Source organism: Anabrus simplex, chromosome 12 (assembly GCF_040414725.1).
Source record: "Anabrus simplex isolate iqAnaSimp1 chromosome 12, ASM4041472v1, whole genome shotgun sequence".
Classification (NCBI taxonomy): Eukaryota; Metazoa; Arthropoda; class Insecta; order Orthoptera; family Tettigoniidae; genus Anabrus; species Anabrus simplex.
In genome coordinates, this window is record NC_090276.1 from 75,271,845 (window position 1) to 75,298,964 (window position 27,120).

General features: G+C 39.6%; 1 protein-coding gene across 1 annotated transcript in view; it reads left to right on the forward strand.

The window, feature by feature from the left end:
• The window catches only part of msk (importin-7 msk), a 198,093-nt gene that overhangs the window by 90,246 nt on the left and 80,727 nt on the right, over positions 1-27,120 (forward strand). The window contains exons 16-17 of the mRNA XM_067156336.2: positions 243-335; positions 4,365-4,588. Of these exons, the coding sequence (XP_067012437.2) occupies positions 243-335; positions 4,365-4,588 (317 nt within the window). The remainder of the gene's footprint in view (positions 1-242; positions 336-4,364; positions 4,589-27,120) is intronic.

The window sequence follows — 27,120 nt, forward strand, 5'->3', positions numbered from 1 at the left end:
CTGTCTTAGAATATGGTAATAGTTTTTCGTTATGTCCATGAAAATCATGTACAAAATTATCGAAATAGTGCTGAGAATCCTGGTTTTTGGAACTGAGCTATGAAAAGTCTCGGATTCACTGTGTCTACAAGCACTCCAGATACTTTTTTGTTTCCAGTACAATAAATGCTTCATGCAATGTAAATCTGTGCATCATTGAACTTAATGTCAGAGTATGATTCGAGCAAAAACGTGTTTTGTAGGTCCTGACAGGAGATGCTGGTGAAGACCCGGAGTGCCATGCTGCCAAGCTTCTGGAAGTTATCATTCTACAGTGCAAGGGACGAATAGATCAGGTATGTGTTTGAGCAATTGTTAATTTATATTTCAGTTTCTTTACCTGTCAGTGGTGCTCTTCTAGATTTGGTTCTTAAATTGAATTTTACTGCAGGTAAAGATTTTCTGAATACAATAAGGTAACCAGTTTCTAACCAGAGTAGTATTTATAAACAGAGTTGTTGTTCGATGATGATTGATGATTATTTCCTGTATCTCCTAAGTGGACCATAGGACATCAATGAACTTCTGCCACCAGACTCTGTTCTATGCTATCCTCCTGATCTCGATCGAGGTCTTCCCTCCTTGCTCCATCCCTTCCGCCATTACACTCCTCCCCCATGTGTTCCTGAAGTCTGTCTTTTACCAAATGTGTTGAAGAATGTGACCATGTACCAAATAGAGAATTTTAGTTCTGTATGTTGAGAGTTGATGTGGATAATGACGAAACAGTTGACTCTTAGGCTATTGTATGTTGACGAGAAGTAATAAACACCATGATCTGTTAGTTTTGTAACAAGCACGCATTTCAATTAACACCCGTAAAATATATCATGGTGCCGAAAGCACGGGAATACAGGAGAAGATAATTTACAAAAATTGCTAATCTATTGTAATATGAAATATGTTGGTTGAAAGACTTGTGAAACAGAACTTGTCGGCCCGTTCACTACGACAAGCAACGGATAAATACCTACATGGCACTAAAACAGTGGAACCTTGATTATCCGTTCCTGGAAAATACGTTTTCCCGGAATATGCGTTCACATTACGTGGTCCCACGAGCATCGTAATTAAATCACGTTGTAAAAGTCCTGCATTATCCGTTCCTCGAAGAAACGATTTCCCGAATCAACCGTCCAGAAATTCCAGTCCCATCAACGCTAAATCCTGGATCAATTTTTTTAAAATAAACTGTCTCTCTTGAAAGGACGGCTATGGCATATTTATGGATCTTGGCGTTAACGCCCCGTGTTTGCGATAATTAAAGCAAGTACTGTACCGGTACTTGAAAAGCGATTGGCGGTGAACTTGCATAAGGTACCATCTTAGCATCGCATTCGGGTGGTATTGTTTAGAGAATGTTGGAAAATCATAAAGCAGAGAGTGGCCACAACAATTGCATGGAGACACGGCCCATTTCGAGAGCTCTGTTTGAAGACGGAATGAGTTTCGTCAAATGTTTGCACTTATAAAACGTCCAAATTATGTCCAGGGTTACATGTTTATATGTTTACATTTTTTCGATTGTACTGCCGAACAGGTTTTCGGCACTTTGCTCAGGGCACTGTAGAATAACTGGGCTTTCAGGCAGGAATCGAAACTGCTCCTTCTTAACACAAATTCAGTATTTTTGATATTATCATACATGATTATGTTAGCGAGACCAGAACAGATGTTGCACCTTACATTTAAATAAAAAAAGAAAGCCATGGAAGGTCTTGAGATTGCCTATTAATGTTTAGGTCCTAATGTAAGACTGGGAATTTTACGTTTTCGTGTTAAAATACCTAAAACTGCAGTCGTTTTATTTGCGCACGTTACATTTTAAATTGTTGGTATCATTTCCAACTCGTACTGACACGTGCAGCGAGCGCGCTTTCCAGATGACCTCAAGGTCACGAATAACCGTAATTTCTAAAGCTTTGATTCCAATTTGACTGGATTTGTGACGTGCAGAACTGAATATAATGCATTCAAGAACTTTTAAGAATCGATACTTACATTCAAAACCATGTTTTCGAGTTCAACATAAAAGTCGATGTAGGCCTAATTTGCGCGGTACGAGATTTCCAGAAACTGACTACGAACTGTATACCGGAGACCAAATTACAATGAAAGATGAAATGAAGGGATTTTACCAACATTTTGGGTGCTTTTGTATCTAATGTGCTTTATTTTATTAGATGAGAGAATTAAAAGGCTACTTGTGGTCGATTGTCGTTTGGCTTGGCGTTATTAGATTTTACGAAGAGTTTGGCTAGCATAATCAAAGTTGCTGAACTGAAAGAAGTTTTCACGGGAAACTGACGAAGATTCCCCTGTAAAATTGAATGTAAAGTATCAATATTTTGAACTCTCGTACTGGTAATTAATGCGGTTTTGCGGTCTAACATGCATGCCTCTCATCTAGAGGGCGCGAGTTCGATTGCGACCCTGTCAGGCAATTTTACCTGGATATAAGTCAGGTTCCAGGTCCACTCAGCCTATGTTATTACCTTTAGTTGTGGAGCTATCTAATGGTGAGATGGCGACCCCGATCTACAGAGCCAGGAATATCGGCTGAGAGGATTCGTCGTACTGACCAGGCGCCCTCGTAATCTGCAGGCCTTCGGGTTCAGCAGCAGTCGCTTGGCAGGTAAAGTCCCAATGGGGCTGGTTTGGTTTAGGAGTTTTTGTAAGATTATAATTATACATATTTCATTTTTGTGATATTTAGCCAAACTGTTGATGGTTTTCATTCAATCCCGGATTTTCCGTTTTCCCGTTTTATACGTTTTATTTTCATGGTCCCTCGAAAAACGGAGAATCGAGGTTTCACTGTACTATTCTACACTTTGTTAGAGCACTAAACTTTTGCATTTTATTCACGGTTGAGTGCTTCTCCTGCTGCCTTTAGGGTTCCATTTCAGAGCTTGTCTTGCTATGTTGTCTTTATCTTGCCATAATGTATGCGCAGTCCGCTTCCTTTTCTTACGACATATCTCAGTTTCCTAACTCTTGATGAAAATTGAGCTACTACAGTCCTTTCTGAGACTGGGTACCATTGTATCAAACTCTTCCTTGTCTTTTGGGTGATCAGTAATCCAACACCCCCTCAATGTTGTTCTTCGCTTGAGTACAGTAGTGTGTCCCCTTCCTGGGTCCTTATCTCACTAAATTCATTCAGTCTCGTCTCACTCGAGCCTAAAACGTCCAACCTGTATCGCTTCATCTCCCTAGATACTTCATCCAAACTGTCTATCTGCCACATTGTCTGTACATTCCACATTCCATTTCTCGTGTCCGATTTCTCACTAAAGGTCAAATCCATTTTATCCATTCGGCTTCTATTCATTGATGTTTCTGTAATGGGTTAATCGTGGGTGTGTAGGTTATTGGTCTTCAGCGCCCAAAGTCTGGTGAAGGGGCTGCCTTCTAAGTAGCCAGGTCTAATGATTTTGTGTTAAGAGTTTCTTCCCATAGCCTTTGAAGTTCCCACTTCTAAATACAAAGCAGCAGTTCCTGTTCTATTTTCCCCGAATAGGAGCGTTGCCTCTTCCGTCAGTTCCACCGTTCCCAAGTCCTTCTTCTCCGCCTTCACTGCCGTTGAACCCTGGCAAGGGATCCTTACCTGGGACTACCAGCTGGGTCAGCTGGACCAAGGTTTTTTAAAGACGTGCTGCTCTTCTGTCACTCGCCCTTTGTCCTGACTTGTGACAGGCAGGGCCTGGCTTCCTAAACATTGAGCCTAGGTTGGTGGGGTTGATTTGTAGTTTGACTTTAACTTAATTTCTCGCTTAGTGATGAGTACAATAATAATTAAACTTATTTTTTAAACTTGGAACTAATTTCAGCCTTGGCTGGCCATCGTCCATAATATAAAACTGTACAAATACATCTAACAACTAAAACAAATGACGTTAAAAGGTATTAAAAGGATATGGGCACAACACATAAAATATGAAATTAAAATAAAGTTCTAAAGTCCTTGGATGCATTGCATCATGTTAAAATCTTAGTACTTCTTGTTAAAATATCTTGAAAATGTTGATAGAGATTGTCAAAACTGGCACGCGAAGACATGATTAATATCTGGCAGTTCTTAGTATGAAGCTGGTAGAAATTCGCAATTCAGTGCGGTGTCCATGAAGTTAGCCTTTCGTTATGGCATGTGGTGCGTGGCCTATTGTGTGCCTCACTAACGGGGAGGAGTTGAGATTGCAGTTCCAATCTCTATCTCAGTTGGAGCTTTGTATGAATGAAACAGCATTGGTCATGGTCATTTAAGCTTGTTGAATTGCTGTTAGTGCTTGCCCTCTAATTTATCTGTATACTTTGTTTTGCAGTGCATCCCATCTTTTGTTGAATTAGTGCTTCAGAGGCTAACACGAGAGGTGAAGACGTCGGAACTGCGGACGATGTGTTTGCAGGTTGTCATCGCCGCTCTTTACTATAACCCTCAACTGTTGTTTGAGACTTTAGGCAATTTGCAGATGGCTGTTTCGGGCACAGAGTCAATCACGTCACACTTCATCAAGCAGTGGATCCACGATACAGACTGCTTCTTGGGGTATGTTTTGTCTGTACAAACTGGGTCACTATGATCCTTTCTAAGTTAAAAATTATTCTTTCTAGTAAGTAGAGAATTTATCCCCATTTTCTATAATGTTTAGTTGTTGTATTGGGATTTGCTTTACTGTGAGCAGAGAGCGAAACATTGTGTACATTGTCCCCACATTGATATATTATAGAAATGAAGGAAACAGATGGTGGGCAGTTGATAACATACAATAGAAGTCCTAATACATAACTACATAGAAATCAATCCAATAAAAATGAATGGAGCTTGAACGTTAAGTCACTACAAGAAGATGGAAGTCTGTCTTTTACCAAATGTGTTGAAGAATGTGACCATGTACCAAATAGAGAATTTTAGTTCTGTATGTTGAGAGTTGATGTGGATAATGACGAAACAGTTGACTCTTAGGCTATTGTATGTTGACGAGAAGTAATAAACACCATGATCTGTTAGTTTTGTAACACACACGCATTTCAATTAACACCCGTAAAATATATCATGGTGCCGAAAGCACGGGAATACAGGAGAAGATAATTTACAAAAATTGCTAATCTATTGTAATATGTTGGTTGAAAGACTTGTGAAACAGAACTTGTCGGCCCGTTCACTACGACAAGCAACGGGTAAATACCTACATGGCACTAATACAGTGAAACCTTGATTATCCGTTCCTGGAAAATACGTTTTCCCGGAATATGCGTTCACATTACGTGGTCCCACGAGCATCGTAATTAAATCACGTTGTAAAAGTCCTGCATTATCCGTTCCTCGAAGAAACGATTTCCCGAATCAACCGTCCAGAAATTCCAGTCCCATCAACGCTAAATCCTCGTTCAATTTTTTAAAAATAAACTGTGTCTCTTGAAAGGACGGCTATAGCATATTTATGGATCTTGGCGTTAACGCCCCGTGTTTGCGATAATTAAAGCAAGTACTGTACCGGTACTGGAAAAGCGATTGGCGGTGAACTTGCATGAGGGACCATCTTAGCATCGCATTCGGGTGGTATTGTTTAGAGAATGTTGGAAAATCATAAAGCAGAGAGTGGCCACAACAATTGCAAGGAGACACGGCCCATTTCGAGAGCTCTGTTTGAAGACGGAATGAGTTTCGTCAAATGTTTGCACTTATAAAACGTCCAAATTATGTCCAGGGTTACATGTTTATATGTTTACAATATTTCGATTGTACTGCCGAACAGGTTTTCGGCACTTTGCTCAGGGCACTGTAGAATAACTGGGCTTTCAGGCAGGAATCGAAACTGCTCCTTCTTAACACAAATTCAGTATTTTTGATATTATCATACATGATTATGTTAGCGAGACCAGAACAGATGTTGCACCTTACATTTAAATAAAAAAAGAAAGCCATGGAAGGTCTTGAGATTGCCTATTAATGTTTAGGTCCTAATGTAAGACTGGAAATTTATATTTTCGTGTTAAAATACCAAAAACTGCAGTCGTTTTATTTGCGCACGTTACATTTTAAATTGTTGGTATCATTTCCAACTCGTACTGACACGTACAGCGAGCGCGCTTTCCAGATGACCTCAAGGTCACGAATAACCGTAATTTCTAAAGCTTTGATTCCAATTTGACTGGATTTGTGACGTGCAGAACTGAATATAATGCATTCAAGAACTTTTAAGAATCGATACTTACATTCAAAACCATGTTTTCGAGTTCAACATAAAAGTCGATGTAGGCCTAATTTGCGCGGTACGAGATTTCCAGAAACTGACTACGAACTGTATACCGGAGACCAAATTACAATGAAAGATGAAATGAAGGGATTTTACCATCATTTTGGGTGCTTTTGTATCTAATGTGCTTTATTTTATTAGATGAGAGAATTAAAAGGCTACTTGTGGTCGATTGTCGTTTGGCTTGGCGTTATTAGATTTTACGAAGAGTTTGGCTAGCATAATCAAAGTTGCTGAACTGAAAGAAGTTTTCACGGGAAACTGACGAAGATTCCCCTGTAAAATTGAATGTAAAGTATCAATATTTTGAACTCTCGTACTGGTAATTAATGCGGTTTTGCGGTCTAACATGCATGCCTCTCATCTAGAGGGCGCGGGTTTGATTGCGACCCTGTCAGGCAATTTTACCTGGATATAAGTCAGGTTCCAGGTCCACTCAGCCTATGTTATTACCTTTAGTTGTGGAGCTATCTAATGGTGAGATGGCGACCCCGATCTACAGAGCCAGGAATATCAGCCGAGAGGATTCGTCGTACTGACCAGGCGCCCTCGTAATCTGCAGGCCTTCGGGTTCAGCAGCAGTCGCTTGGCAGGTAGTCCCAATGGGGCTGGTTTGGTTTAGGAGTTTTTGTAAGATTATAATTATACATATTTCATTTTTGTGATATTTAGCCAAATTGTTGATGGTTTTCATTCAATCCCGGATTTTCCGTTTTCCCGTTTTATACGTTTTATTTTCATGGTCCCTCGAAAAACGGAGAATCGAGGTTTCACTGTACTATTCTACACTTTGTTAGAGCACTAAACTTTTGCATTTTATTCACGGTTGAGTGCTCCTTGATTTTTAATAATCTCAAGTTACTACATTTGAGTGCAATATATTTTAGCTGCCATGTTGTTTTTATTTTACCTGCAAAGAGGACATAATCTCTAGGACAGCTAGCGCAATCTCTTGAGCAATTATAAGAAAAGTTTAAGACCGCTGGAGACGTCGCAGGGAAATTCATGAAACATTATTACACTAGCAAGAAAGAATGGCTCAGCGCTCGCTTGACAAGCTAAAAAAGGAAGCGCACTACTCAGCGTTCAAACATAACACGTTTCACCAAAAAGATAAAAGATTTCAGCAATACTGCGTTGCTGTACAATACAGAAAACTGCTTGGAACGCCTACAAGACACTTTTCAGAGCTTAATTGTTCTAGATGATGCTCTACACAATCTGATTGAGAGCAGTGACTATGGAGAGGCTGTACAAATCTGAAAATTACATACAGTGCTAAGCTTGCAATGCGAAAAGCGAATAAACTTGTAACGACAAAATTTTGCAAGACACACATGCTTGCTCAGCTACTACGTCGTCACCCGTAGCTATTCCCGAAGTTAAGCTTCCTCCTGTACTATTAGAATAGAGACTTTCTCAGGAGACATAGAATCATGGTCACGGTTCTGCGAGCAATTTCAGGCTTCAGTGGACAAGAAATCTGCAGTATTGGTGATAAACATATATGCCTTTGAGGATACTTCAACGGTGCATCCTAACATCTGCTGGATGGAATATCAGTAACAGCGGATACTTATGAACAGGTGAAGAAGATTCTGGAGTCCCATTATGGGGATGAAAATAGAATTATTCAATCCCACCTGGATTTCTTGCCGCATCTGCAACGTGCACATTCCGACAGTCCCGATATTCTGAATGCCATGTATATTGAGTGTAATGTATCCACGCATACGCACACAAGATGCTGTCAGTTGGTACAATTAATTTTTTCACATATATTCACAAATTAACACACACGTAACAGTATCAAAACACTTCACTTCGAGAATATAAACAAAGCTGCCATTATTAAAAACAACTGTGAACACTTCAATATCGAGGTTACAACTTTGAAACACAGTTGAAAACAGATGACTGTATATTTCAATATGGAGACAGCAAATATTGCATGTCAGCCCGGGATATATACTTGCTACACCATAACTGTACTAAACAACTAACTTTTGCCGTCAAGATCGTCCCTTTATATGTGTGGCTGGCCAGGCTTCTAGAAAGTTATCCCCTTATGTGTGTGCCTGGCCAGGCTTCTAGAAAGTTACATTACAAAATATATCTTCGTGAAAATTCTAAAGTGCGTAATACACAGTTTACAATGGATGGAATGTTCTCAATAATTCTCGTCACCTATTACCATTCTGGAGTCTTGCTCCATGGCTAAATGGTTAGCGTGCTGGCCTTTGCTCACAGGTTTCCCGGGTTCGATTCCCGGATGGGTCGGGAATTTTAACCTTAATTGGTTAATTTCGCTGGGACGGGAGCTGGGTATATGTGTCGTCTTCATCATTTCATCCTCATCACGACGCGCAGGTCGCCTACGGGAGTCAAATCAAAAGACCTGCATGTCCGAACATGTCCTCTGACACTCCCTGCACTAAAAGCCATACACTAATTCATTTCATTTTACCATTCTGGAAGTTACAGTGTGTTTCACAATTATGGATCACAATTTATATAAATACAGGTAAGAATTATAATATTAATTTACAGGTATTTACCTTAACTGAACTGATATAAATGTGCCTGTTTCATGGCATAACCTCAAAAACAACGCAATCATTTGGTAATAGTAATACAAATACTAACTGGATGTAACACTTTACAGCCATACATACAATAATAATAATAATAATAATAAAATAATAATCGCAATTGTAAAATAATAATAATAATTAGAACTCGATACTTGTGTTAGTTGCCCATGGATGAGAGAACATTGTTTTCAAATTATACCTACTATCGGACTTGCGTCAAGTGCCACCGACGTATTCAAACGCTGACAGCACTAGGTGAAGATGTAGACGTGTATGAAAAACTGTTAGCCTCCAAAATTCTTGCGCATTTCCTGACGATCTTTGTCGCCGATGCAACTTAATGCCAAGAGGTTGGAAATACAGGAAAGCAATATCTTGCGTCTAATGCAGTTTTTGAACGAAGAGTTGGAGTGTGCCTTGACTACGCAGAAAATACGAAACGACTGGCCACTAACAACTACTTATACTCTGACAGCAGCGACTCTCCATGTTAACACAAGTCCTAACAAGCCTAAGAGAGAGATTAGCAGACAAGTCAGAGAACCGTATTGCATTTTTTGTGAGTCTCAAGGTCAGTGGGATCAGGATTGTCAAACAGTAACGAACCACCAAGAGAGAACTAATAACCTGAAGAATGCGAACAGATGCTTCCTTTGTCTTAGACAAAGCCATCACGCTAAAGACTGTATGAAGAATAAGGTATCCTGCTCCAAATGCAAGAAGTCACATCGCGTGTTAATTTGTGGAGGAGACCGGTGAGAAGCTGTAGCGGTGGCCAAGATCGATGTAAACACTCCCAACTACAGGTATCTTCAAACTGCTTTGGTTTGAACTGGCCCGACCAGACTGACCAAACTTACACAATGTGTTTTAGATGCTGGATGTCAGTCCAGTTTCACCAGAACAAGCCTCGTGGATCAGCTCAAGCTTACTGTTGTCGAAGAAAGGAAACTGTTACGGCATTTGAGTGTGATCAACACACGGCTACAACATGCATTTTTGTCCAGTTTAACATCAGTGGCCTGTGTATGAAAAGTAATATAATAACAGCTTTTGAGAGCAAAAACAAGTATTCACCGCATCCCGCCATTCCAAACGACGTCTATTCCTTATCATGCGCCCGAACGTCGCAATTAGCAGTCCCCAAGGTCAGTGAAAATGACCTGCCTATTGAACTTCTCGCAGGTGATGAACATTACTGGAATGTGATCAGAGATCGCTAACCAATATGCATTTCTGAGTCCATAGTACTTCACCCATCTAACTTGGGTTGGGTTCTTAGCGGAAAGAAGTCTGGAATCACAGTCCATCATGTCGCTATAAATCATGTTCACACCACAATTGCAGAACTTGAGCCTAAAGACGACATCATGCTGACGATTCTAAGATTTAGAGACCATGGGAATAAGAGAGTAGCAAGATAAACCCTTTCTACCAATCTTCAACAGTTTCACGATTCCTTTCGTATGGAAGAAGGGTGGAATGTAGTTTCTCTACCCAGAAAAGAGGAAGTTAATTTGCCATCAAACCACGTCGACGCCAAGAATCATTTTAGATCACTTGAAAGGAAACCATGACAATACTGAGTTTCGAGAAATCTACTATTCACGAATGACAGACTATATTGGGAGGGAACCTATTGAAATGACTGCTGCAGAAGATAATGTAAGCGATATTTTCTATCTGTCGAGAAAGAGAGGAATGGAGAATTATTTTTGACGCTTCATCACACGAGAGAGACTCTGGAAGCAGGACTAAACTCCTTCCTGAAATTCTGCCACTGCAAATCTACTTTCGTACATATCGAAAAGTAATAGTCAGAGATGGAACCCAAGCCTTTTTGCAACTGTTCCTAGATGAGAAAGACGGAGACTTAACCAGATTTTTCTGGTATCACTTCCTGAAGAGGGAAGATGTTAACTGGCAAACAGCAGATGAAATTGTCACGTACAGGTTCATGTGGCTACCGTTTGGTCTCACGAGCAGTCCTTTCTTTCTATCTGCGACTCTACGTGGACTGGCTTCAAGGTGCAGTAACACATACCCCACAGCTGCAGAACTCTTAGATCAGAGCACATTTATGGACGACTTCGTTGCTGTTGCTGCTGCTACTGCTTATGACGACAATGGGGTCATAAGCTTATATTATGAAGTAAGCTCTATGCTCAGACACATACGACTACCAAGGGTGAAATGGGTGATGAAGTCAGAAACACTTCAGAGTGTATGGCAGTTTGAGAGATGAGATATCACACAAAAATCTGGAGTATTAGGTATCAGATGGAATACAGAATTGGAACGTCTGTTTTTCGATCTTTCCAAGAATGAGCCAAACCCTCTACTTCTTATGGCTCCTGTCATTTCACTAAATTTCACGTAAGATTTCATCACATGGAAGTTAGTGCTGTGTTATCAGAATTGAGTCGTGAATTCTGGATTTTGAAGGCTCGGCAAGTAATTAAGGTAAGTCTCGACGGCCATTCACAGTTTGTGGTGTAGATTTTGCAGGCCCATTGTTCTTGAAGGCTGGAGCTGCAGAGAAGAGATGCTACATCGTGTTGTGTACCTGTGCAATGACGAGAGCCATTCATCTCAAGCTTACAACTGACTTGTCAACTGATAAATTCCTACTTGTCTTTCAGCGCTTCGTAGGAAGACGTGCACTTCACCGCACACCATGTATTCAGACGATGCTCGAGCATTTCATGCTGCCACCAGAGAAATATCCTAACTCCAGAAAGTGTTTGAAGATACAAGAGTACAAACTCTCATGTCACACTGCCATGTTACATGGAAATTTATAGTACCAAGAGCAGCATGGTGGTGACAAGCAATCTCCTTGTCTTAAGCCTGTTTTTATAAAGAATGGCTCAGATAATTCCCCTCTGAACTTGACTTTTGATTTAGTGTTGGTTAAGGTGAGTTCAGTCAATTTGATTAATTTTGGATGGAGCCCGAAATTTCTTAAAATTTTCAACGTTGAAGGTCTATGGATACAGTCATAAGCTTTTTTAAAGTCCACGAAGGTTATTGCAAGAGGTTTGTTTTGCTTCTTGTAATATGCTATGGCTAATTTTAAAGTGATGATTTGTTTTGCACAGCTTTTCCAAGGTCTGAAGCCTCCTTGGTATTCACCTAATTCTTCCTCTAGTTGCTCTCTGATCCTCCTGTATAGGATTCTTGAGAAAATCTTGTATGTGCAGTCTAAGAGAGAGATACCTCTGTAATTATCTGGATTGCTTTTATCTCCTTTTTTTGTGGAGTGGGTGGATTATGGCTGTGGTCCAATGTTCAGGGAACTTTTCTGTTATCTAGATTTTTGTTAGGGCCATGTGTAAGAATGTTCGAACTGTATCACTGGCATATTTCCACATTTCTGCAAAAACTTGGTCTTCTCCGCATGCCTTATAATTTTTCAACTCTCTGAGAGCTGTTTCCTCCTCTTGGATTGTTGGGGGGGGTTTATGAGTTCAGGCGGGGTTTTGATGGGCGTGTCTGTATTAATTGCTAAAAGTTCCTCGGGTTCTTCACAATTCAAAAGTTTAATGAACGCTTTTGCCATGATTTCGGCATTTTCCTTGTCATTATGTGTTGTTTTTCCATCCTCACTTTTCAGCATTAATTTTTGTACTTGTCTTACAAACATTTTGTAAAAGTCTCTGGAATTGGTTTTATGGTAGTTTTCTTCTATTGAGTTGATTAGATCTTTCTGTGATTGTCTCTTGGTTTGCCTGATAAGTCGTGTGAACTTTTTCGTGATATTTTTGAGGTTGATTGCACTTTCTTCTGTTTTGTGTGTTTGAAATTTTAACCATGCCTGATGTCTTTCCTCATGAATTTTGTCACATTCTGAGGTCCACCAGGCATGTCTTTAGCATGGGGCTAAATATTCAGCTTGTTGCCTGAGAATTGGAACCAGTCCTAAGTTATCTTTCAGTTTTATGTTTTGTGTGACTTCTCTATATTTATCATTCCTAATTAATGGGTGTGGGTCAAAGTTCCTCTTTCGTTTATTGCACTTTGGTTTCTTTTTTAGTGGTGTGAACTTAATTTTGATTTTGACTATGTAATGATCTGAACCTATATCTACTCCTTTTAATACTTTAACATTGTAGATTTCTCTGTGGAAGGTTTTGTCCATAAATACGTGATCCAGCTGCCATTCCCCTTTTCTCCAATCAGGATGTTTCCAAGTTTTAAGTTTGTTGGGCCTCCTTTTGAAGTAGGTGGACTATGAGATTAGTTTGTGTTCTCTGCAGAGTTCAACAAGTCTTTGACCATTCTTATTTGTATGTTTATGTGGAGCTCATTTCCCAATGATATCTCGGTATTTTTCTTCCAAGTTGGGCATTGAAGTCCCCTAATAGGATCTTAACGTTGCTAATATTTATTTGGTTTAGAGCTTGGTCAAGGAGATCCCATAACTCCTCTACTTCTTTCCTAGTCTTTGTTAGAAAATTCTTTTCATTAGTAGGGGCATGGGCATTTATGATGGTATAAATTTTGTTGGATGCTTTTAAATTCTAGGTGAGATGGCTTGAAAATTGATTATCGAATCTATTATTTTCACATTGTCTATAAACCCAGTTCCAAATTGGGGACATTGTTTCATAACCCTTAGTCCAGGTTTCCGTTGTAAATTCTGTAGCCTTGAGATTCGAATGGTTCTTCTGTAGTATTTCTCATCTCCTGGGGTCCTGCTACTAAAATTTCTGTTTATCTAATTTGTCCGTCAAGTTCTTTAGTTTTCTCTGCTTTAAGTAGAGAATTAATATTATAAGTTGCAATGTAGTGGATCTGATCTTGTTTGATCCTGTTCTTATGTGCTGACATAGGAATGGGTGTTTGCCAACGCTCCGACTCATTGATGCCTTCAAGGTGACTACCCACCGAATCCTATGTAGCCTTCTCCTGCTTTCTTGGACAGGGTGGTGGAATTTTTTTCCTAAAAGACCTTTCCATGTTTGACTATCGAAGGTAGTTAACCTTGGGTGGAGCAAGCTCCGATTTACAACTACGGTTGTTAACCGCAGAGGGACAACTCCATATGTTCAGGGTTGTGGGTTGGCATATCCTCCTAACCCAGTGAGGTATGGTTTTCCCGCCAATACTCGGGTGGCTGATTGCAGTGGTTTCCCACTGGGCGATGGGGTCGCAATGTCCCTACTCCTATTGTATATATTAGAACATAATTTATTATTTAGATTATTATATTACGTAGGATAGGAATTCATTATGTACTGTATATATATGGTCAATGTTGAGACAGATTTGGTGTCATTTCATCTCATACCTGTGTACACAGAAAAGTATTCTTGAAGCGGGGAAGTTGGATGACTCGCAGGTTTAACTCATGAGCAAAGGTAGTATACAGCGACCCGCGCGCGAGGGTAACAAGCCAGGTATCTACATCATCGCCACGCCTACTGGTTACTTGTGAAGAATGAAGAGAGGGAGATGATAATGCGATCTACGAATCAGATGCTTCGTTGTATTGAGATTTGGTATTGAGCTCCTACAAAGAGTGGGGAGAGCCCGGGGATATATTATCTAGCGCGGAGCAACCCTCGTCACGACACTACCAGAACCACATCTACTTTATTATTTTTGAGACAGTGAGTGGTCGCTTCAAGACATAGCTATTTTTCGTACAGTGTGTTGTCGCTTCGACACAGTACTTAGCTCCTGTGATGCTGTCGGATCAGGGTGAGACGAAACAAGCTTACGGCTTATGATATATTCAGTCATTATTCTGGACGAAGAACTACGTTTAGTTCAAGTCCACAGAATTTGGTACAAGTCAGTATTGTATCAGTAGAATAGCTAAGTTGGATTGAGATTTTCTGCTAACATGGAAAAATTCATATCTCTGAATTTTCTCCTCCTACGATCAACGGTGATCAATTTTCATAAATACAGGGCCAATGTCTAATTTAAAGACTAGGCAATTAGGGAGTGCCAGTCCAGATAGCCCAAACCATATCACAGAAGGAAGGAAGGATGTCCATGGAGCCAATTCTACAACGAGAAAAGGGGAACAAGTAACCACGGAATCCAGATGACCTCAACAGAAGCTGTAATTGGTGAGCCTCAATTAGATGAAGCAAGAAACAGTTCATTTCAGTAACGTAAATTCTAAAGTCCCTCCAAGCTTTAAGGAACTTTCGATTCATCTCATTTTTGTATAATACATTTTATTTTATTGCATTAATTTTCTTTCTCAAGCGATACTTAATGGTTAATTATTTAAAATCCTACCCCTGTGATTTAAGTATAAGTCTCTATGCTAGTAAATATATAAATTTTTATTTACAGTTTTGTTTGAAACTGTAACGCTGGCCCCCAAACATTACATAGGAAATGGGAAACCATGGAATGATAATGGATTCTATTTGCATGGCAATTTGCGGGCAAGCCACATAAAGTTTATATTTATATTCATGTGTCCCCTGGTATTAACTTTCATCTCCTCGAGTGTGAAGCTTAGGAGAGCGAACAGTTACAATGTTGAAAAATGAATGTGGACATCCTGAAGAAAATGTAATTGGTACTGCAGCTCATTAACGTTGTGCAGCACTTATTCACTGTGTTCGCATGCTAAGGTTTGATATGTCAGCATTCATACTGACAAGTGTGTCCACTCTTTGGATGCCGTGGTCTTCCCAAAGGATGTTTTTGTAATGCCTGCAGTAGAGCATCACTCCCAGGTGGCATGATAAACAATAAGAGTGTAAATATTAACATTTGCAAAGGACGAAGATGGCTTGCCACATTTTCTTGTGTAATTAGTGTGCGTTTGACAAGAGACCACCCGGTGAGGAACAAGCGTACCACTACAACTCCAACGGTAAAACCCTCACTATTGTAGACGACTTCCTCTTGAACACTATATAGAAATAATGAGTCACCACCTTATCAATACACTATTTTATTTACTACCAAACTGGTAAATAGGGTCAATACCGGTTTCGACCCCTAAGGGGTCATCCTCAGTTGACACATACAAAATATCTACAAAAACATCACATATAATGGTTAATGTTTAAAATTTCATGTGTCATTAAAATGCTGGTAAGTACATCTTAGTTTGGATATGCATATATTATGGGATTTATAATTTTCCTCTATTTGAGCTATTATATAGGTCTTCTGTTCCCTTGTATACAGTGTCAAAAGTATTGTATTGAATGTAATTCATCCATTTGACAAAATGCTAGTGGATTGACTATTAAGTATGTACATTTACCGAGAGGTACATGCTATTCTACTTTACAATTTATATTACACAATATGAAGTAAAATTATTGCATTTGTACACATATGATGATATTAAGTTCAATGTAGGGTCTTAAAGATGTACTGTTTGGATTTTCAGTATCCTGATTACATTTCATGTAGTGGTTTATAAGGTTTACTTATTCACTTATTTAGTTCAGTTAAATACATAGAAGAACCTTGTTGATTTGAATTCTTATGATTAAAATATTGGTATATGATACCTTGTTGACGTGGATCCTTAATAGTAATGTATAAGTTTGTAGCACCTTCTATTCTTGTTTTTTGTCTTAAAATAGAGTTGTGTCTTGGCACTGTTTATTTTATTAGGCATATAAAAGTCTTGTTAAAATGAACCCTTAGGGCTAAAACACCGGTATGAGATACCTGTTCAAATACTTTAGATTAAAAGTACTGATATGTGGTGCTATGTGCATATTCTTGAAACATAAATGAGTTTAACATAGTTTGATAACAGTACTGTAGGTTATTATGATTAGTTGTTGTAGTTTAATGGCTGGTCCATTAGAAATATATAAATGTTTACTTGAATAGGACCGAATACATGTTCATGCTGTATGCGTTACGAGTGAAATTGCGTAACATATGATAGTAATAACTGGCAATTTTGTGGGATGCTGCTGTTGTTGTAGCTGGAAATCTTGAATGTTATTAAGAAAGCGTTCTCATCTTGTCGCGTGTCGTATTCAGGTTGGGTTGAACAGTCGAGATTTTCTTGCGAAGATGCGGAGCAAAGTTCTCTGCGAAACGTAAAGGTTTCACCTTGTTTTCTTGACATGGTACAAGCCCAAAAGCCCACATCACGAGTCGTGAAAGCGTCAATGTTAACAGTTCAATTTATTATTCAGTGATTGCTGCCATCATCTGGGCACTGAAGTTGGGACAGCTGAAAGTATTACTCTGTTTTCTGGCCTCACCGGTGTGTACAAAGTTCTAATACCGCTTGGAGCAGTGCGGTTAGGAGCACGCAGCTGTGAACTCATTTCCGGGAGATAGTGGGTTCCAACCCCACTGTCGGCAGCCCTGAAGATGGTTTTCCGTGGTTTACCATTTTCACACCAAGCAAATGCTGGGGCTGTACCTTAATTAAGGCCACAGCTGCTTCCTTCCCATTCCTAGGCCCTTTCTGTCCCATCGTCGCCATAAGACCTATCTGTGTCGGTGCGATGTAAAGCAACTAGCACCAAAAAAAAATTGAAGCAAACATTTTTGCAATACTCAGGTTATTGAATGCAGGAGTTTTGAGAGATACTGTTATACAAAACATGGCCTCCATCTAAACAATTCAGGTAAACGAAAGATAGCAAATATTGTTCTAGATTTTATTAATCTTAAGATATGTACTGTAAAACAGGCAACTCCCTTGAGTTATAATACTGACCAGGAAAACTAGTAGAAAGAGCCAGCTGTACTTCAAGCTGGCTCAGTCAACTAGAAAAAGAAACTCAGGATAGTAAGGAATTTCAAGTTACCCAATTGCACCAGTCAAGTTTTAGGGAGGAAGGGGGTCTGAGATTGCTCTTGGTAAACTGTCAAAGTGTAGTAAATAAACAATTAAAATTCGGTACATTGATGGAATCTTATGAGACTGATGTGGTGATAGGAGTGGAATCGTGGTTGAAAGAAGGGGTGGGTAATAGAGAAGTATTTCCAGAAGGGTACACAGTCTATCGTAGAGACCGAGGAGATAAAAAGGGAGGGGGGTGTTTATTCTGGTGAAGGAAACTTACTGTTCACATGAATGGTTTACCGATGAAAGGGATGAAATATTAGGGATAAAATTAGTTTGTGATAATATGAAGGAGGTGGGAATTTTAGGAACATACAGGCCTGGAAGAGAGGAAAGAGACATGGAAATCTTTGAAAAAATAATAGATTATACTCGTAAAAACAATAATAATGATATGGTAATAATTGGGGGAGATCTAAATTTGCCTGAAGTTGAATGGAAAGGAGCTGCAAGTGAAGCCCATGAACAGAAACTGGCAAATAAGTTAATTTGGGAGGGAGGATTTACACAAGTAGTACAAGAACCTACTCGTCTCAATAACTTACTAGATGTATTCTTGGTTAAACCATGGGAAATTGTTGATAAAACTGAGGTAATTGAAGGAATAGGAGACCATAAGGCTGTAATAATGGATGTAGGACTTGTACCAAAAAGGCTTAATAAGAGGGTTACACAAGACAAGAAATTGTACAGAAAAACTAAAGTTGATGAATTTGGGGCTTACCTTAAATCACAATTCAGTTGTTGGACAAGTGAAGGGAGTAACGTGGATACACTTTGGGCTAATTTTAAAGGAATTATTTGGGAAGGAGAGAAGAGATTTGTACCTGTTAAGAAGGGTAAAATGACCTCAGACCCTGTTTATTATACAAGGGAAATAAGAAAATTAAAAAGAAAATGTAGAATAGTAAGCAGGAAAATCAAAGAGGGTAGGGAGAGTAGAGAAACTAGAAAACGGCTAATGAGGGAACTGAATAGAGTGAAAAAGGAAGCAAAAGAGAATTATATGAATGGCATACTTCAAGAGGGTAATGACCACAAAGGGAAATGGAAAAAAGCTGTATTCATATATCAGGAATCAAAAAGGAAAAGGAATCCAAATTCCTACAATGGTGGGAGAAGGGGGTGACCACTATTTAACAGATACTGAGAAAGCAAACCTATTTAGTAGGGAATTTAGAGATTCAGTAGATGATTGTCAAGAGTTGGAAACCGAAACAGAAGATAGAGAGGGAGAGAGATAGATGGAAACAAGAAGCTTCTCATTCACAAACGAAGATATTTTCAGAGAAATCCAACTGCTTCAGCAAGGAAAAGCAGCAGGAAGTGATCAAATTACTGGGAAGGTATTAAAGACAGTGGGGTGGTACATAGTGCCTTATTTAAAATTTCTCTTTGACTATGTCATAAATAATAGTGTAATACCAAAGGAATGGAAGGAATCTATAATAATACCAATTTATAAAGGAAAGGGTGATAAAAGGAAACCAGAGAACTACAGACCAATCAGCCTGACCAGTATAGTTTGTAAAATTCTGGAGAGTTTAATATCGAAGTACATCAGAGGGATATGTGATGATAAAAATTGGTTCATGAGGAGCCAGTATGGATTTAGAAAGAAATTTTCTTGTGAGGCACAACTGGTGGGATTTCAGCAGGACATATCAGATCAGTTGGATTCAGGAGGTCAGTTAGATTGCATAGCCATAGATCTTTCCAAAGCCTTTGATAGAGTGGAACACGGAATATTATTAAAGAAATTGGAGGGAATAGGATTGGACGTAAGGGTTACACGTTGGATAAAAGCATTTCTAAATTCAAGGGTTCAGAAAGTAAAAGTAGGAAATATTGTATCTCAGGAAGAGAAAGTTTGGAAGCGAATTGCACAGGGTAGTATAATCGGTCCGTTACTTTTCTTAATATACGCAAATGATTTAGGGAACAATATAACATCAAAAATAAGATTGTATGCAGATGACATAATTGTTTATAAGGAAATAAACAACATTGAGGATTGTTCAGAATTACAAAGGGACCTTGAAAGTATCCAACAATGGGTTGAAGAAAATAATATGAAGGTTAATGGAGGCAAATCAACTGTTACAACTTTTACAGACAGGAGCTTTAAAACTGAATTTGAATATACTTTGGATGAGGTAGTTATCCCAAAAGATGGCAAGTGCAAATACTTAGGTGTGAGATTTGAAAGCAATTTGCACTGGAAGGGTCATATTGATGACATTGTTGGGAAAGCATACAGATCATTACATGTCATAATGAGGCTACTTAAAGGATGCAACAACGAATTAAAAGAAGAAAGTTACTTGAGTATGGTTCGTCCATTATTGGATTATGCAAACAGTGTTTGGGATCCTCACCATGAATACCTAATAAAAGAAATAGATAGTGTGCAGAGGAAAGCAGCAAGATTTGTAACAGGGGATTTCAGGAGAAAGAGTAGTGTATCAGAAATGTTAAAGGAACTTGGGTGGGAAACTTTAAGTAAGAGAAGGGAGAAAACTAGACTTATAGGATTATATAGAGCCTATACAGGAAAAGAAGCATGGGGAGATATCCGTGAGAGGCTTCAGTTGGAAAATAATTATATCGGCAGGACTGACCACAAATATAAAATTAGAAGGAATTTTAGCAGAAGCGATTGGGGTAAATTTTCATTCATTGGGAAGGGTGTGAAGGAGTGGAACAGTTTACCAGGGGTAGTGTTTGATCCTTTTCCAAAATCTGTACAGATATTCAAGAAGAGAATAAACAGCAACAGAGAAAATAAATGAAGTGTTAGAGGGCAGTCGACCAGTGCAGGTTATTGTAAAAAAAAAAAAAAAAATGTGTGTGAATAAATTAATTCCATCCCCTGGCCTAAGGAGTTTGGACAGCCAAAGTAGGGGACTGCCTGTAGGGGTGAAGTACAGTGGGGACTTCGAGGGCCCTGGGACCGCTACGGTAGCTGTGAAGGCCCTTCAGGAACTCTGAAAAGTGGTGGCAAAAGGGGCTCTGGTTAAGACGCAGCAGGTCGGTATGCTACTTAGGATCCAGAACGGGTTAAAAAAAAAAAAAAATAGTAAATAAAGATATGCAATGTAAATAATTATGTTATACCAGTTGTATAGTGTCATTAGAAGTAATTCCACATACTGTATATCAGTTGACTATATTTGTAAGTAGTACAGGAGATATTATAAGTAGAATTTTGTAAACAATATAAATTTATTAAGGATGAGGTGTGTGTGTAATAGAAAACATTGTTAGCGTAAATTGTATAATATTGTATTATAGGAAAAATTTTCTTCTCTTGTTAATTTAATATTTAGTGCTTGACAATAATGTATTTTAGTGTACCATTTGCCACCGAGGTAGACACCTCATTTGCAAATAAAGAGATTTTGATTTGATTTGATTTGATTTGATTTGATTTGAGAGGGTGATTGGTAAATGATCTTCTTCTAAAGATGGCGGCGTGTGCAGAAGTGACGCTGAGTGTTATGCGCATTATTATTATATTTTTGGTGGTAAAGAGTGCAGTGCAATACTCCAAAAGTGCTACAATCGCTTCAGATAACCCTCCTGGATACCTGGAAAACATAATTCTATTGGAAAAACTATTGGTGAGTGAAAAATGTAGTCTTAACGGTTTGACGTGGTGCAGTGCTGAAAGTCTGGGGATGGCAGCCATAGGTCGGCCTCGGCGAAGGGACGGGAGCGGTGTTGTCAGACTGCCTGTAGATAATCAGTCACTGCTGTGCTTGGCACTTGCCCTAAGTGGGGACATCGAACTAAACCCGGGTCCACAACAGTGCACAATTTGCGGAGATAGTGGTAGGAGGAATCAATTATTTGTCCACTGTAATAATTGCTCGCTAAAAGGCCATAGAACCTGCGCAAATGTCTCAGTGTCTGAATTCAGAAAAATAAAGAACGGTTCCCGTACATGGTTATGCTGGAAGTGTGAAATGCCGCTGTTATCAGACTCGTTCTTTACAGTTACCAGTGATACGCCCAGTGACTTAGTGAGTAATTCTAAATGTACATATGTAAATAAAAATATATCACTTTTTGCCTTCAATGCACGCAGTATTATGCGACCTGGACGGTTACAAAATATCCACGCATCGCTTGAAAGCCTTGACCCGACCATCGTATGTGTCAATGAGACCACGTGGTTGTCTAGCAAAATTAATGACTCAGAAGTGTTCCCTGACTCGCTGATATTGTTCCGTAAGGACCGAACCCACCGCTCTGCAGGGGGAGTTCTAATTGCAGCCAAGCCAGAATGTAATCCAACTCGAGTTCATCACCTGGAGACAGCAGCCGAAGCACTGTGGGTGGAAGTGACGTCCAACAAACGCAAATTCCTTATTGGATCAATTTATCGCACCCCTAAGTCGTCGCCGGAAATGAACGATGAACTAATCCTCTCTCTCGAGCGTGTACAACATGTACAACAAAATTACGATGCCATTTATATTGTCGGTGATTTCAACTTAGAAATTACGTGGTCCAGAAATGCTGCACCTGTTCCAAATAACCCCCTCGCCAATAAATTCCTTTCCGCTTTCTATGATTTATTCCTTCATCAGTTAATGTTCGAAGCCACGCGTATTACGCAAACAACACGTTCAACCCTTGATCTTTTCCTAAGTAATATACCACAGTCCGTCCAATCTCTTAATACTATCCCTGGATTCTGTGACCATCAGGCAATCCTCGCAACACTGACCCATATAAAACCATCCCCCAAACTCCATACCAGAACAGTTTATAATTTTTCCCGAACAAACTGGAACGATCTATCCACTTTACTATCCAACCGCCTCCCCGTTCTCACCTCAGATTTCACTGGCAGTACTGACATAAACAAGATATGGAACGACTGGGAAGTCTCCATGGATTACCAAGGAGATAGTGCGAGAAATTCGAAGAAGAAGGGACCGCCTGTACCAGAAATGGAAAAGAAATCCAACCGATTATGAGTGGGAGAAATACAGGCTGGCTAGGAACAAGGCTAAACAATCTATCAGAGATTCCTACGATTCTTACATCCACAGTCTCAACACCAACTCCAAGGAACTCTGGGCTCTTCTCAGAAGTAAAGGTTGCAACAGAGCTCCATCTGTATTTAAACATAACGGTACGGCAGTCTCAACACCACAAGAAATTGCAGACACCTTCAATAGGAAATTTAAAAGTAACTTCTCTGTCCCTACTGAGGAAGAGAACATGCTATATTCAAGGACGACATCTACCCCTCTCTTCCCTCTAACCAACCTGTATTTCTCAACGAATGAAGTAAAGGAGAGCCTTCTGAAAACAAGACCTCATGCCGCGACCGGGCCGGACCGAGTGCCAGCAAGAATTCTCAAGAATTGTGCAGTCGTCTTGGCGCCCTCGCTTTGCGCTCTCTTCAACTATTCCATTAATACCGGGTCTGTACCTTTGGAGTGGAAAGAAGCCAACGTAGTGCCAGTTTTCAAAGATGGAGATAAGGAAAACGTAGATGATTACCGGCCAGTTTCTATAACATCAGGGGTCTGTAAATGTATGGAACGTCTAGTTGCTAAATGTATGTTGGATTTTCTCAAGGAGAGAAACCTGCTGAACTCAAACCAGCACGGCTTCATTCCGGGAAAATCCTGCACAACACTTCTAACAAAAGTCATTGATGACTGGCAGTTCTCTTTGGAGCAGACTGATGTCTCACAAATAGACTGTGTGACTCTGGGCTGGAGCAAAGCTTTTGACCAGGTGTCACATCAAAGACTTCTGTTAAAACTTAGCAACTACGGCATTCAGGGTAAACTGCTGTCATGGTTGAGGTCATTTTTGGTGGGTCGAACGCAATGTGTTGTGTACGGAGGAGCCAAATCAGACCAAACCACAATTACTTCTGGAGTAATTCAGGGCAGTGTGATAGGGCCCCTCCTGTACACGATTTATGCTCTCAACTTACCGGATTGTGTAAATTCGACCATGGCGCAGTATGCCGATGACACAGTCATTTACAGAGCCATGAAAAACAGTGATGATATTGTACAATTCCAATCGGATCTGGATAGTATAGCTCTGTGGTGTGAGGTAAATAGATTGTATATAAATATTAAGAAGTGTAAATATATAAGACTAAGCAACGCTAAACAACCACTCCAGAACCAACCTACTCTATGTGGAATCCAACTGCCGACTTCTAACTCCATCAGACTGCTCGGTATTCACATTACGGACAATCTGAAATGGAATAAACACGTGGAGGAAGTGAGGTGTAAGGCATACCGGGCGCTGGGTTCGTCCGTAGATGTCCCTCGGGAGGAAGAAGTAAAGCCCTACGAACGGCTTATATTTCCCTTGTGCGGCCCATACTATTATATGGCCTTCCTTCCTGGCATCCAACTACAACGGAAAATATGAGGAAACTAGAAGGTATCCAGCGACGAGCAGAACGTTTAATTAACAAACACACAGCCAGGTCATTGCCACCAGTGAACTCGCTATGTACACAAATAGATGTAGCCTGCCTTAGGAAATCCCTGACAGATCACACACACCTCTCCCCTTTCCACCGCCTGCAGCTCAATTACCGCTCTGTTAAAAGAGGCCAAGGAGTTACTCTTGTCCCTCCCTTCGCTAGAACCTCATATTTAAATGGGTTTTACTCAAGGGCTGCTCGTACGTGGAACCTTATACCATCTGAGGTAAAGCTACTTCCTCTTCCTCACTTCCTCCACGAAGTAAAGAAAATGTATATGTAAATATAAACCTATATGTGATGTATATAACTTGTATAAATTAGAATTGCAAGAAGGATGGGTGCAAGTACAGGTGTATGTGGGCGAATGTGTATGCGTGCGCGGGTGTGAGTGTGAGTGGTTGTGAATGAGTGTGTATACAAGTGAGAGTATAAATGGCTGGGTGTTCTTACTCTATTATTTTCAGGATAAATCAAGATAATTATTATTCTAAGGGTACAGTGTTTGTAGTGTAAATATGTAAATTTAAAATTGTCTACATAAGTTTGTATGTAAATATTCAGTAGAGTTTATGTACACATGTGGAGATGGAGGCACTTCCGTGTATGTGGGGCTTGCCCTTTCTCCATCTACCACCCCTAAATTGTACATGTACAATTTAAGGAAAAATAAATAATAATAATAATAATAATAATAATGTGGGAAAGATATGGAAGCTAATGCGAATGGGAAGCGTTTGCTGGACTTCTGTTCTAGTATGGGTTTAGCAGTTATGAATACATTATTCATGCATTGAGGCTATTCACCGCTACACATGGGAGGCTAAGGGTACCAAATCCATAATAGACTATATCGTAACTGTTCCTTAAGAATGAAGCCATGTTTTCCAGTGTTGACTTGGTTAAATGTAACAAAGGCTTTTCAGTCTGTCAAACACATAGCAAATACAATGTAAACTATAACACTATAAACATACAGGTAGACTTCGTTATACGCGATAGTTACGTTCCACGGAATTGCCACGCATACTGAATTCGCGTAAATTGAGTCTCTCTTTATATGTAAAATATAGGGTTAGGTTTCCGTTTACTCGGATATTGAATTTGAAATAACTGACGTTCTTAGTATTTTTACAAAAAATAACCATTATCGTGTCTCTGAAACCCATTTTAAAGCAAACTTTATACACTTAAAAATTTACATTGAAACACACAATAATAAACTAAACTCTGCATACAAGCTCTTGGCTTTAGCTTGAATAGCAGCTCCAGAGAGAGAGGCATGTGTTGTTGGTTGTAATGCTCAATCCACTCCACTCTTTTTATCGCTTTCGAACGAGATTTGGTCACACTAGTCACACTTAAGTTAGTAGAAGATTGAGCAGTTTTTATTTTGAATTGATTCCGCAGTCAAGGATAGTCCTCACAGGGGTTCATCTAAGTCCCAAAGCACACTATAGGCCTATGTCAAAAAATACGCTCACCTTTCTCATAGTGATCCAAAACTTCTAGCTTTGTTTCTAACAAATTCAACTTTGGTACACGCTTCTTTCCTTCGACAGGCACGCTTCCTTACCTTTGACCCCGCGTTTTAAATACAAAACCTGTCAAGTGCACTTCACAACTCTACTGACCAGAACTGACAATTCACGTCTCGACAAACACGACAGAAGGCACGCGAAGAGATGCGCTGACCCCGTTTAACCTTGGTGTGCGACGTAGTGTACGTTAAAGAGTTCAGCACTTATGTCTGTACCCGCCTGAAGGCATTACAGCTTCCACGTACTGTTAACAGATGGTAGCATTAGACTTAAAAAAAGAATCGCGTATATGCAAAATCGTGGATAGCGGATAATGAATCCGCGTATAACCTGTACCTGTAAAATACACACCAACATACAAAGAATGACCTGTTTCGTTCTAAAAAAACATCCTCAGATTCTATCAAATCACTTAAAAACAAGCTTATATATGTACAGTATTGTTTACGTAGCGTAAACTTGTCAATGATAGAGAGTTTAGTGATAACATGAAACAGTAATGGCAAAAATAAAAATATATACAAGTATTAATATAATGAAAACTTACGTACTTATCTAGACTGCCGATTTGTGATCAACAGTATTCTGTAAGAAGGAAGTCAGCTCCCGGACAAAACTATCTTTGCATCGCTCTGTTTTCAGACAAACTTTTGCTTTACGGGAGCGAAAGCTGGGTGGACTCAGGATATCTTATTCATAAGTTAGAAGTAACAGACATGAAAGCAAGAACGATTGCTGCTACAAACAGGTGGGAACAATGGCAGGAGAGTACTTGGAATGTGGAGATAAAGGCCATGTTAGGAATGAACTCAATGGATGAAGCTGTATGCATGAACCAGTTTTGGTGGTGGGGTCATGTGAAGCGAATGGAGGAGGATAGGTTACCTAGGAGGATATTGGACTCGTTTATGGAGGGTAAGAGAAGTAGAGGCCATGGTGACGATGGTTACTCAGTTTCTAACGATTTAAAGAACAGGTACAGAAGTAAGTGAGGCCTCAGCACTAGTTCCAGTTAGAGGATTGTGGCGACGTTTAGTAAATTCAGATACTTGCAGACTGAACGCTGAATGGCATGACGGTCTATAATGATATGTATGTATGTATGTCTATCAGTGTAGTGATAAATATGGGAATGAAGAGTAAGGCAGAAATGCAGGACTCTTTCAGGAAGTACTGGTGAGATAAGCAGTTGTTGTACAGAAACTTTCATTCTGGTATTTCCATCTCTCCTCCCCTGAGACTGGTCGGGTAGGATCATAATTCGGAGAACTTTCTGTCCCAGGGCAAAATCTGAGTGTTGATGAAAGCCCTATAGATTTCAAGAGCAGTTTTTATGTACGCGCCTCTGTTACGGGTATGCGTGTGACTATAGTGGAGTGGAGCCCTAATTTATAGTTTACTG